This window comes from Seriola dumerili, unplaced genomic scaffold (genome assembly GCF_002260705.1).
Source record: "Seriola dumerili isolate Sdu_G_001 unplaced genomic scaffold, Sdu_1.0 BDQW01000291.1, whole genome shotgun sequence".
Lineage (NCBI taxonomy): Eukaryota > Metazoa > Chordata > Actinopteri > Carangiformes > Carangidae > Seriola > Seriola dumerili.
The window spans coordinates 1,582,256-1,595,877 of NW_019174546.1; the positions used below are offsets into that span (position 1 = coordinate 1,582,256).

Below are 13,622 nucleotides of genomic sequence, written 5' to 3' on the forward strand. Positions count from 1 at the left end.
ATTTGTCGCCCATCAGCAGATAGGTCTCTGCTAATTTCCCTCTTTAAAAGCGAAGCCAGTTATTAAAAGATTGTTGCAAAGGCCGCTTATAGGTTATTGGTCTGAGTTCAGTTAACACAGATAATGTACCATCAATACCACTGCAGTCTTCCCCAGTAATGAGAGGTGCTGCTAAAGTGCAGGGAAACAAAATCTATATCTATTGGTCGGCCACATGCTCTATCACACCTAGTCCCACTTGTTTAAGATTTCCTTTCATCTTTTTAATTTTTCTTAAAAGCAGGTAAAAAAAAACATTTTTGCAATGGCTGCATATTAATCTAACACCACACAAGGACACCTGTCAGACCCGGCAAGAGGTGTTACAGTCAAGTTTATTCAACCATGAACGTTTCATATAAACAAGTGTGCACATAGGGAAGACCTTGTCCTCAAGGTCCTGATCCTAAACCAAACGTCTACCTGAGATTCAATTCAGTTCACCTATTCACGTGGTATTCACACAACAATGTAGAGAAATAAATCTAGGCTATTTTCTGTTTTCTGTGGCATGTATTAATGCTACAGAACAACATGTCGGACAGTAGTTCTCAGTGACAGTTTTGGCAATTCTACAAGCTACAATGTTTGTCCTACTGTTATACAAAAGAAAAGTTAAAACTCTTCAGATCAGATTTTCTTTTCTTTTCTTTTTTTCTTTTCTTTTTTTACAAATCTTTACTAAATCTTCTTACAAGTCTTTAGTATTGCTCTTGCTACATTGAAAAAAATAGAAAAATTACATCTGAATATTGAGCTGTGGATGTGGTATTTATAAAGAACCTTGCTCTTTAGTGTTCATGGCTATGTTTCAATAGTCCTTAGCTGCTTACTCTCCACATTTTCTTTCTGTAATGGCCAGCTTCACATCAGCAGTCGGAGAAAACGGTACGAAGCAAAGAACAAGACATCAAAGAGTTTTAAGAGGCTCATCAGCAAAAAAACAAAAAAAAAACATATTAGTCTAGTATTCTGCAGAGGTGCTGGGTGTCACCAGGTCGTCCTCTCCCTGAGCTTCTTCCTCCGCTGCTGCTGCTGCGTCTGTTGCTACTTCCTGTTCGGTGGTCACTAAAGAAGTGTCTGTGTCGGGGGCTTCGAAGGACTCGCCCCCCAGATCAGTCAGTTTGATGTAGCCCTTACTGTTGGTGCGCTCCAAACGAGGGCAGCTGAAGCGCCTGGCTCTGTCGCCTTGACTACACACAGACACAGACAGGCTGCAGCGTCGTGCAGACCTGGGCTGATCCGTGAGGGAGTTGAGCGACAGCCGCGACCCCATCGCCCTGGCAACAGGTGATGGAGGAAACAGCTGGGTCCACTGTGGTTGAGGCTGAGCCTGCGGCGCCCCCTGCTGGTCAGCTGTGTCTGTGGATATGTCCTCATGGCTCTGATGGGGTGGGGGGGGGTCTGTCATCAGGATGTCTTTCTCCCTGGTGTCAGTCTCGTCAGTCCGGCTGCTGCTGGCCTGTCCTTCCTCGCTACTGTTTCCAGCAGCAGCCTCAATTACGACCCCTTCCCCTGAGCGCCCCTCTGCCTGCGCTCTCTCAGACTCCTCCACCTCACAGTTGTTCAGTTTGATCACGGGGAGGGTGAAAGCGTTCACAGAGGAGGTGACGATGGAGGTGGTCTCCCACTGTCGGGGCTGTGGCGCCTGCTTGCTGCTATTGCTGTAGTCTTTGTAGATGCTGTAGACAGTGTCTGTGAAGGTCTGGACATCTCTGGACCAGCTACGAGGCCTGCTGGCTAAAGACGGGTGTCTAAACACCTCATCGCCGCCTAACTCGCCCTGGAAACCAAGTCCAGTGGAGGGCCAGGAGCTGCGAGTGAGCATCCCACTTGCAGGGAAGGAGCCCGACGGGCCCTCAGCGCTCCTCGACTGAGTGTAGTTCACCAAACCGTTCAGAGGTGAGTACTCCTTCGACCGTATGCTGTGCAGATCTATCACCGTGGAGTAGATATCCCTCAGGTTGATGATCTTAGTTTTCTTGTCTCGGTTTTCATGGAGGACTGCATTGGCACAGATGAAGAGGAAAATGCCGATTCCCATCACCAGCGGTCCGAAGACTTTCAGATTGTCTGAGTACAGGTAATTGTCCAGGAAGTCACAGAGGAAGCCACAGTGAGGGGAGGGGTTGGGGGTGCTGCTGTTAGCATGGCTCTGGTTGAATACATTTGGCTGGCCGGAGGGAGGCTTATTACGGGTCAAGTTTGAGGGAGCAGGTGGACTTTTGGAGTAGCTCACCCTGTTGTGGTACGCTCCAGTTCTGCGGCGCGCCTGGTACTCGTGCTGGTTCTGGCTGGGCCAGTAGCCCAGCACGGCCATAGAAATCCCCACCATGAGAACTATAACTCCAACAGCGGCCACCAAACCGGCCGGGGAGCACAGATTGAGCTTCCCCTTCACCACCACCACGTCGTTCTTCTTCTTTTTTTTGGATTTCCGCTTCCTTTTGTTTTCAGCTCGGTTCTTAGAGCGGAGGGAATCCTGGCGCCTGTTCATGCGCAGCAGGCCCCCGGTGGCTATCATGGCGGTGATGGGACAGCAGGCTTGTCACTCAACCTGGCAGGACACAAATCAGAAAAGAGAGAGCATTAGGTTAATGATATACGTGATGAGCAGAAAGTTTAGGCATATAGAAACAGCCACAGAGCAAATATGTTCATTCCATAAGAGATTACATATGTAATCCAGATTTAATACAAGGCTGGATTACCCACCAGGCAAAGCCCCACGTTCACTCTGTGACAAATACTTTGTTATATTATGATAAATTTCAAATTTGCATGGTGACATGCACCATTAAAACACAATATAAACAGAAAAGTCAAGGGTGTAACAATTTAGTTTTTACACCTTTAAAGGTGTATATCAATCGCCTTCTTACAATGAGTGATGGAGTTTAACTTGAAAACATGCTTCTCGGAAAGTGTTGGTTATTTCACATGGGAGACTTCTGTAGTTCCTGTTTTCTCTGTGTTCCTCTGACTGGTTTAAAGTGGTCAGGACCCAGGAAGAAAAATATAATCGCAAGTACGTCTGGGCACCTATCAGGATTAAGCGACTAATGTGACAGTCCTGATAAAAAACAGCCAACAATGTCTTTTTCTTCAACTTTAATGTTGCTTGATTTAGTCATTAATATTTAATGTTATAGAGAAATACTTAAGATTTGAAGCTATGCTTTCGGGGGCTTAAACAGGAATATTGAGAAGGGGGGACTTAATGGAGTCCGATGGCTCATTGTTGCACCTTGATCCACTAGTGAGTTTATCCGGCCCTGTATCGGAGATTATCCTACAGGTAGAGCAAACACAGCTTCTTTGCACAAATCCATCTGAAGGCAGATGCAATATTAGTCATCAGATGGACACTAAACCACCAGATAACATCCATCTGCTGCTGCTGCTGCTGCTGCTTCTGAATCTATAAATACGATGATGTAAGCGAAACAGAGACAAATACCCAAGTTGACAGCAGAGAACAAGGAGTGCTGTTTATCTATATTCAGCTGTGCCGGTGCGATATCAGCCTATGAAAATGTAATGTGTCCAGACAGGAGGCCAGCAGGCATGTTCTCTCCACCTCACCCCTGCTTCCTTACTCTCCTCTCTCTTCCTGCCTCTCCCCTCTCCCACCAAATCTCTCCTTCCAACACTCTCCCTCCCGCCTTCCACCCAAATCCCTTTCACCGTCAAACAACGCAGCTGTGCCTCGAGATGACAGCATCCCTCACATGCAGCAACATCGCAAAACACGAGCTATTAGCCCTTTGTTTACACACCGACAAGATGTTTGGATTTGTTTTCTGATTACGCAGCACAGACGAGTCTCTGCTGCATGAGAGCAGAAGCTGTGGTCCACCAGCACTTATCATGATTACAGACATCTGCTGATGAGTTCCAGCCACATGTGGTGAATAATAATCAAAGGATAAGGCTGATGAATTAGACAGAGCCTGGCTTGATTGTGCTGGTAGCTATGTATTTAATTTGACTAATCACGGCTAATTGTGTGTGACTTAGGGCTTAGGTTCATGAATAACTTATTCCACAAATTCCTTTCAGAGCAGCAATTAATAAGAGATTTTCAAAGGTTGCTCTGGGTCAAAATAATGATGGCGAAGGCCCCTTGAAATCCCTTTATGACCCAAGTTATTACACGCAGAAAAGTAGGCAAGAACACAAAGCTCTGCACCTGAGCTTCTGCAAACAACACACCCGGTACTCAGCTGCTGTTTATAGCGACGTTCTCTGTATATCACATCCAATAACCACTCAAATGCCTCCCGGGTGAGAGCAAGTCAACCTGCACTAAAGCTGATAAAGCGTGGGAGGACCTCTCTTTCAATATGTGTGTGTGTGTGTGTGTGTGTGTGTGTGTGTGTGTGTGTGTGTGTGTGTGTGTGTGTGCGCGCGTGTTTGGGAAGAGAAGGGCAGCGGTAACGTGGACCAGGAGTGGGTGTGGACAAGTCGGGTTGTGTCTCTGTCTGCGGTGCTGAACAGGAAGCTGCCAGCTCCTCGGTTTTTTTTTTTTTTTGTCTCCCGTGGAAGCCGCACGTCTGGCAGGCAGGATGGAGAAGGAGGAAGAGGAGGAAGAGGAGGAAGGAGGAGGAGGGTTTGGTTTCAACCGCGCTCAGTCCGTCCGAGCTGCGGGGGCGCATATTTTCGCGCAATGTTGCATGAGTAATCGACTGTTGACATTACAGCGCATCTGTTTCCCTTCTGCTGGAAGAAGCCCGTGAAGCAAAATATGAGCTGCCGTGGAGCTGGAGGTGCCCTGAAAATGTGCAGAGCCGCAGCAACGCATCGCGCTCAAACACAAAGCCCAAACACTGTGGGCTTTTTTTTTTTTTTTTTCGGGGCTCACAAGGTGCAGACAGATGACAAACATCCACACCTCTACCTCGGCCCTGACGAAGCCCATGCTTTCAGAACTAACACTACAACTCAGAGCCGTGTGGCAATAATTAAACCGCTGTATAAACGAATAATAGTAACTGATTGGAAATGAGCCTCTAATGTGCAACATCGCAGCCATAAAAAAAAAAAGTTTAACTGGATAAAATAGGGCTTCGGTTAAAATATGGACATGCTCTCATCCCACTGCCTTTTTTTTTTTTTTTTTTTTTTTAAATACTTTATGCCCATCACAGATGTGACAGATAAGACACCGGATGTGTCAGACAGACCGACACACCAAAATCCCCATTTTAATCTCACGGGTAAAAGTAAAGGGACTGGAGTGCGTATTGCTTCAGAGTCCAACGCCTCCCTCACATCAAAACTCTTGTCCGTCGATTTATTCGGGATCAAAAGATATATTCTCCAACAAAACCGATCTGTCACTAAATGGAAAGGACTTCTCAAACCTGCTTTTACTTCGAAGCCTGGAGTCTGCGAGGAATCAGATGCGACTATAAAAAGACACACGAAGAAAGAAGCTCGAATATTCAGCTGGAGGTAGAGGCGCGGGGGGAAGTGATGGTGATACGAATGAAAAATAAAATGAAATAAAATAAAAGCATTTAAAAAAAACAAAAAAACAGCGCGTCTCTTACCAGAAATTGTGGCTTGACAATCAAGCATCTTCAAAGGGCGCACTCCTCGCTCAGCTCTGCATGTCGTGGTGCGCCACTTTGGTGCCAAGGCTGGAAGAGTGGTTTCCACTTGAACGCGGATTCACAATAGACCGGCAAGGGGCGGGCCAACTGCATTTCCATTGGTGGTGATTATTGGGCAACGTGAAAAACGAGAGCTGCTGAGGACCTCTGTCATACTGTATGTTATACTCCAAACATTTCCAGATGTTTTTGGGGGTTTTTTGGTTTTTTTTTTTTCCCTAGATTTTTTTTTCCTTTGTGGAAACAAAAATCACTAATAGTGCTGATCTGCACTTGATTGTTTATGTTATAATGATATGTTGTGTTTTTGCCATGTAGTCAATTTTTTTTGTGCATACTGGCCTGGGTATTCCCTGCTAACAATGATGAATGGCAAACAGAAGCTACTTATTTATGTGCATACCTGTGATAAATAGCTTAAAAAACACACAACGCATGAAAAAAAAATGCTGTTGAGGGATTGAAATTGCACATGGTGTAGGGTGAAGTCAGAGAGAGGCAAATTTGAATACACCAAATTCATCATCTCCTGCATCACTCCCCTCCCTCTCCCTACCTTTCCCCCTCGGGTTACATTTTCATAATTGCTGATATGTTGCATCCTCATGTTCAACTAAATGAAATATGACAGAGTCCAGATGTGTTTCAGTGATGTGAGACTGGAGACAGAGGCAGCAGCTATACACTGGGCAGGAGGAGAGGGAGCGGTGGGGGTGGGGGTGGGGGTGTTGTAGAATAACAAAGCTTGGTGCTGATGCTCCAGAGAGTTGACTGCGAATTTATGACCCAGAAATGTGTTTTGTTTATGGCATAAATTAGAGGAGGGAACAGAGAAGACTCCAGCCTGCATGCCGCAGTCAGAGTCAATGTATGCACGGACATGGGAAATAATCCAGAGGAGGGAAGGGAGGTTTAAAGAGCTGTCTTTAATCCGTGGTGTTATCCAGTGCTCTGGAGGTCTGGAGGTCTGGGCCAGCTTTCAGTATAGCTCTAAGCTTGTGCAATATAGGAAGATACAGTGACACACAGCAGATGTTTCTGAACCAGTGACAGAGGCTTATAACATCTTAGGACATGAACAACTGTTCCAAAATATGCTGTTCCAGGACATCCAACAGAGAAAGAAAGGAGCTAGTATAATACAAAATCACTGACTAAAAAACATCTTAACAGTCTGAAGAAACAAGCTGAAATTCATGGTAACTTAACTTGAATAGAGGCCTAATGATGGAGAGTTGCTGTCATTCCTAGAGAGGCACAGGTGGAAGCTTCACCAGCCTGTCCAAGTGTTCTTACAACCTCATCTCACTTATTTTAAGATGCCATGGATGAGCAGCTCATTGCTAAAAATGTAAGATATACTGCATATATATATATATATATATATATATTTTAAATCTTAGACTTCCTAAATATAACAGTGGAAATGATCTCTTCAGTTTTAGCATAGAATCCTCACTCACATCGCGAACCTGCTCATCATACGAACCCTTATTCGAGAGATTACTTTCCGCCTCAGCAACTCTTGATTCCAATCAGCAATCAGTTTGAGAACACACTCTGAGATTTACAACAACTTTACGCTGAAACATGCCCTAGTTCCTCTGCATTTCAAACAAAGCCTGGTTTCACTCCTCCACCCACTAAACGAGGCCTGGGATTCACCGTGAGCTCCCCCAAACGGATCTGTGTTGACAGTGGCTAATGTGCTCTGTGCCAAAGACTTGTCAGTACCTGCTCTGCCTAATTAATTAAATATATTAAAGAGGAGAAAACAAACTTGAATTCATTAGTTTTTTTTTTTAGTTTTTTTTTACACAATGCAGTTTCTATGACCTACAGGTGAAAAGAACAGACTGCAGACACTTGCAGAAGCTGCAAAAATGTACATTCTCTCTATCTTGCCCTAATGATTTCACCTCACATACTTAATCATTTCTTATCAAGACATCCCCAGGTAATTAAACTCTACCAGAGCAGGCTGATGAATAGGGGGGGGGGTTCACTGTCACAAAGAAAGAAAAAAGAGAATATCAAAAAGACAAAAGAGGGGAATGAAAGGCAGAGGAGGAGAGATTACATAGATGCTGAGCTTTTCTGATGTTTCACTCTCCTAATACTGGAGGTTTCATATTTGGGAGGGGCGTTCCCATCCACCCTGCAGCAGTAATTAAATAATTCACTTTAGTCCTTAGTGATCATATCATGTCTGTCACAGTTACTTTAGACAACCCTCTCCCATCCTGGCCGCTATGAACGATGTGTCTCCTATACGCAGTCCTATTCAAGCCTGATCAGATCTGCTCCTATAAACCATTTACTGCTGCTTATCAAAAAAAAAATAGATCATCCCTCACACATCACACACCCCAGGAGACGCGCAGTGCACCACAGTGGGGGCTCACATATACCGTAGTGTCAAAAATAGTTCCACCGGATCACCTTTCCGAAACCTTTGCTACTGCATCCACACAGCCACAGCACAGAAGAGGACCATCCAATCCACACCGTTTCACTTGGTCCTCTTGCTTCCTTTACTTGTCAGACAGTCTTTCTCTCAGTAATAGGCTAGTTAACAGCTACGGGATCTGTCTGTAACAGCACCGCGAGCTGCAGGGGGCTCATTTCATTTCTTAAGCTCGGGCTCTAGCGGCTAATTGGGAATGTGGAAACTTGGAATATGGGCTCAGTGAGAGATCAACTCCCTCCAGGAAACGTTGTCATCATTACTGCCGTGGTTGCTGCAGGAGTCAGAGGGCTTCACAGTGGGGAGAGATAAAAAGCTGTGCAGCCTTCTGAGGCCTTGGAAATGAAGACGCGGTAGCCGAGAGTGTTTTTTTTTAGAGATTTGTGGGAAATGAAGGGTCATCAATTACACCGAAAACAACTGCTCTGAGTTGTTGAGGAGTGAGGAAGCTGCCTCCTGTCTGGTTAGACATGCAATCAGTGCTTAAAGTATAAGGCTGGCATTATGCTATATTTTTCTTACATTTCCCTAATCAGCAAATCCCATGGAAGGACCAAAATGAGCGATGTGTTCCCTGTCCAAGTGCATTGACTCCTGGTGAAATCATAAATCTTTAAAAACAGGTTAAGAAAAAAAGAAGAGGCTCCATAATGTCCTAAAACAAACAGCTGGGCGCTGTTGTTTTTAGCAAACATTACTCAAACAGGAGTAAATAGTGCATTTGTTTGAGGACTGTTTTCAGCTGTGGATTGACACAGCATGTTCATGGTGACAAAGAAACACTCACCTAGAGCAACAGTGTGGCTCAGTCATGTGTTTTTAGTTGTTTCTGAACAACAATGGAGATCTATGGAACAGAGGAATAAGCTATTTACAGTTTAGCTGCATAGGCAATACTTGTTAGGAGGATCAATTCATTGTTCATTGGTCTTTTAATGGGATTTGTTGATAGTAAGAAAATATTGAATTTTTCCAGACTTATCCTGCAAGTATAATACCCACTTTATTTATTTATTTTTTTACATCTGACACATTTTATAACCTGATTATCCATTAAATTAAAACTCAAATTCCCTAAAGCATCGCACTATCAAGCTCCAGCATCCTTCTATGTAAATCACGACAGATGCTATCAGTGTGTACCGAACAAACAGAGGCAAGAGGACATGATAGCTTTCAATACCCAGTATTCTTCTTCCCCACACCAAAATGTACAAAATGTAATTAATAATCATTAAAGCCAAACACATCAATCAGTCTGCTGACCTTCAATTTTAGACTGAAGCTACAACATGTTCATTATCTTGCACCGTGGAAACTCAAACAATCCTCCTCATAAATCACACCAGAGTTTCCTACACTAACCATCACCTGCACCATTGTCTGCTTATAGGCGCTGTAGGGAGAAGATAGGGAGAAGACCTTCATTTGATGAATGACCATTAGGGTCCATCTGCAGTTTCTGGTTGTGGCTAATGAGATGCGTGACAGCCTAGCGACTGATACGGGTCATGGAGACATATGGGCATTTCTGGTCCGTTCTTTTCTATGTTCGGCAGCCATATGTCTCTGACATCATGTGGAGCACTGGAAATGGAACGAGATACCCAGTTGTAGCAGACAGGGGGACCAGTAGCTGGGTTACCGAGGAAAAGAAGGATCAGGCGAGTGTGGGCAGGTGGAGGAGGGTGGGATTGGAGAGCAGCAGGTGAACACTTGCTCCCAGCAGGTAGCTGGTTCCCACTGGTGACCTTGTTTCATTTCCGCAGTATAAATGGCTGATGAATAGGCAACCAAGGACCCGGACACAAATAGAGGCCACATATCATCAGCTGGTAACACTAAAGGGAATTCATGGGTAAAATATGGAGGAAATGCCTTCCTGTAATGGAATATAGCCCTAGATAGGGAACTCAGACAACTCTTTTACTTTTGAACTAAGCTGAAACGAAATGTAAAAACTAGTTCTTTCTCTTTGCACCACTTTCTCTGAATATGCTTATGAAGTGGATAATAAACAGCATTGAGCCGGGCGCGCATTATCTCAAGAAAAGGCAGTAATTACAATCCTCAACATCAAAAGCTCTGCTCCTCCTAAACTGCAGGATCATGAATCCTGTAGGCTGAGCAGCTACAAAGAAGCTGTTTTTTCCACTGTTTAGCTTCATGGCCACATTTTCCAGTGCAGCGAGGCAGTTGCACAACAAGGGCTGATTCTCGGGGCTTGTAAGATGCAAGCTTCACGGGATCACAGTGAGAAAGCCTTCTTTGATCTCCCATCCCAGATAATATAGGTCATCTCTTCAGGGAGAAACAACAAAGACCAAATGAGACGGAAAATACCATTCAGCCCACCTCTGTGGAGCAAGAAGCAAACAGCCCCCTCAAATGCAGCCGCACTGACCACAGCAATCAGCCTCACAGACCTGTTTACAGGGTCTTGATCTTTGGCATTTTTAACACGAGGCTCCATCAGCTTTTGTGTTGCTGACGAGAGGAAAAAGGCAATTTTTTAAATGTGAAATATTGCATCTGTCATTTCCTACTCTGCTGCCTGTATGTGGAGCCTGTTCAGAGTGGGTATCCATGGCAACCGTTTTATAATGCCTTGCGAAACACCTTAGAAGAGGTTCCTTTTTATCTGGGCTGCAGGGCTGGGACAGAGCCAGCGCAGAATCAAATCAGAGGGCAAAAGTGACGGCTGACGGGGTTGTACATCAAATATTTTTTTCAGCTGATGCATTTGTAAGTCAACCCCCCCCCCCCCCCCCCCCCCCCCCCCCCCCCCCCCGAAAGAAGGTGTGGCTTGCAAAAAGGCAACAGATATGGGGAAATAATGAAAAGCTCACCCTGAGGGACCAGAGGAAATGTGATGACATAGGAATATGTCAGTTTCTCAAAGCCAATGTCCTGAAAAAGCCTCTTCTGGTTGCAGGCTGAGAGATTCTGCTAATACTAATGCTTATTTTCTCTATTAACATTTGTGGGAAAATACAAAGAACGACCACTACCGCTGCATGTGACTCCATGTGATACTGGCTTCAACACTCACTGTACAGGAGCATGGACTCCAGGTCCTGGAGGACAAGTCTAGTCATGTGGAATACAGCAGGCGTGAGCATGATGGGGGGGGGGGCATACAGCCAGCTGGGTCTTCTGCAGGGGTAAGCCAGAGCCCATGCCAGGAGCTGACAGGGCCACTCAGGGAAGAGCTCGGGCCTCATCCATGCATGCTAATCAGCCCGTTGGAGGAGCCCAGGTCGAGGGCATCTGCAGGTGTTCATTGCCATGGATACCACAGCAGTCACACAATATTACCTGAGCAGGTAGATCAAGTGGAAGGAATGTGGTGTCTTGGCGTTGGCTGCATGAGGATCCATGACCTTCAAGTTACGTCACCGCTTCTCAGAACAGTCAAAGGCAGCAGAGTGAGGAAGCAAAACGCTTGATATTTTTCAGATATACAGTATATATATATATACATATATGTATATATATATATATGTACTGCATATACAGTATATATATNGGCTGCATGAGGATCCATGACCTTCAAGTTACGTCACCGCTTCTCAGAACAGTCAAAGGCAGCAGAGTGAGGAAGCAAAACGTTTGATATTTTTCAGATATACAGTATATATATATATACATATATGTATATATATATATATATGTACTGCATATACAGTATATATATATATATATATATATATATATATACAGTATATATATACATATATGTTTTTGGATGCTGAATTGCTAAAGCAGTGTTTGATTATTTGAATGCAAAACTGAATGGTATCCATTGTTCCTTCACAACAAGTTGGGAAGAAGACAAGAACACTGTGTCTGCAAACAAAACAACAACAAAAGTACAGTCCAGTCGTAAAAACACGTAGGCTATGACAAACAAAAGCAGTCTTTCATCGTTTCAGCACTGTGAGTGGATTTTAAGCTCGTGTGTCCAGTTTGTGTTTTTGCCACAGCTTCACTCCTTTTTCTATTTTCAGTTGTGTGAGGTGTTACATCAACTTTGTGTCAGGTGATTTTGGAGACTAGATGGTATGATGGCAGACCGACGAGCAAATTCCCCCAGAGTGATTTATTCCTTTGGATAAGCTTGTTAATCATGTTAAAAGGCTCCACTGAGTCACCAGAGCAAGTGACACAAAGACATCAATAAATGATGGACAGATAAAACTGCAGGGAGGGGAGACATGATTATATTATTTTGCCTTTCGAGAATCAAGTATGCTGTAAATTTGATGACGTGGACTCTCTCCAAAAACTGATTTTCTCATTCATCCTACAACACACTCTTTTACGATCCATATATTTAGAACATTAATCACACAAGATTCCCAGTCGTGTAGCAACTGCTGGAAAACATCCAATCAAAAGGGTTTCATCTTGGTGGTCGACCTCACACGACCACTTTTGACTGCTTTTATCCAGAGCATCTTTGAGGTCATTCATCTTTTCATATGCTAATGTTTTAATCAACATCTCTCAATGAATTAAGCTTTCGCAGGGCTCCGACTCATTTGTGTTATCGGGCAAATTAACCTTTGCTGCTGGAAGGACAGTTGAAAATCCCAACTGTCTAAGTGTATTCAGGAGATACTTGTTTTCCTCATGCAAACTGAAAGCTATGAATAGAGTAAGGGCATATTATTGTGGGTGTATTTTGATTAGCAATTCAGTTTCAAGCTCAATTCCAAAATACACTGACCTATTTAGAGTCTTTTCCACCACAAACCATAAAGAGAATGATTCAGGCCTCACTTTAATACACTGGCAGCAATATGGCCAGATAAATATTGATTATGTGTTATCTTCATTCTCTGAGGTTCAGAGAAAGGTGACAGTTCTCGCTCTGCCGCCGGTCTCCTGTGTTAAAAGGTGACATGAAAAGAAAACAATGGTCAGGATGAGACTAGAAGCACAAGTAGAGAGGGAAAGTTTTGATCAAAGAACAAGAAAACAAAACTTATATAGGACATTTCACCCCAGCAGAGACACACTGTGCTTCACAGGGAAGCAGCATTATATGAAAGGAAAGTAACCCACATAATCCACATTATTATTATCATTATTATTTTTTACCACTAGAGAACCGCGCAACAAGCTGTAAAGAAAACACTGAGATATTACCACCTTGAAAAGTTGATTCAGTGAAACAGTTGCCTATATTTTTTAACATCAAGCAGATATGGAGTACAATTAGCTTTTATTTGGAGTCTTGTTTCAGATCACCTGATGAAAGTAAGTCCAACATTCACTCTTCCTCTTGCTCTGTTATTGGTTTGCAGTGCAACATCTCCTGAGGGAAATATCTGGATCTTTAGCTGCTAGTTGCTCCAATATGTTCCCCTGTCTGCTGTTTGCTGACTGCTTGGACAGTAATATACAGTGCATTTATCAGAGCTTTTTCAAAAAAATCATTATATATTATTTATGATATTTATTTCATGTTACTTATAAAAACAGCTCCCTGC

At 43.8% G+C, this 13,622-nt stretch overlaps 1 protein-coding gene across 1 annotated transcript; it reads right to left on the bottom strand.

Annotated features, from left to right (window-relative positions):
- Positions 1-343: 343 nt before the first annotated feature.
- On the bottom strand, positions 344-2,563 carry tmem200c (transmembrane protein 200C). The gene has a single exon (XM_022758195.1). The coding sequence runs from the start codon at positions 2,561-2,563 to the stop codon at positions 1,004-1,006; it is 1,560 nt and encodes a 519-aa protein (XP_022613916.1). The 3' UTR covers positions 344-1,003.
- Between the last annotated feature and the right edge of the window lie 11,059 nt (positions 2,564-13,622).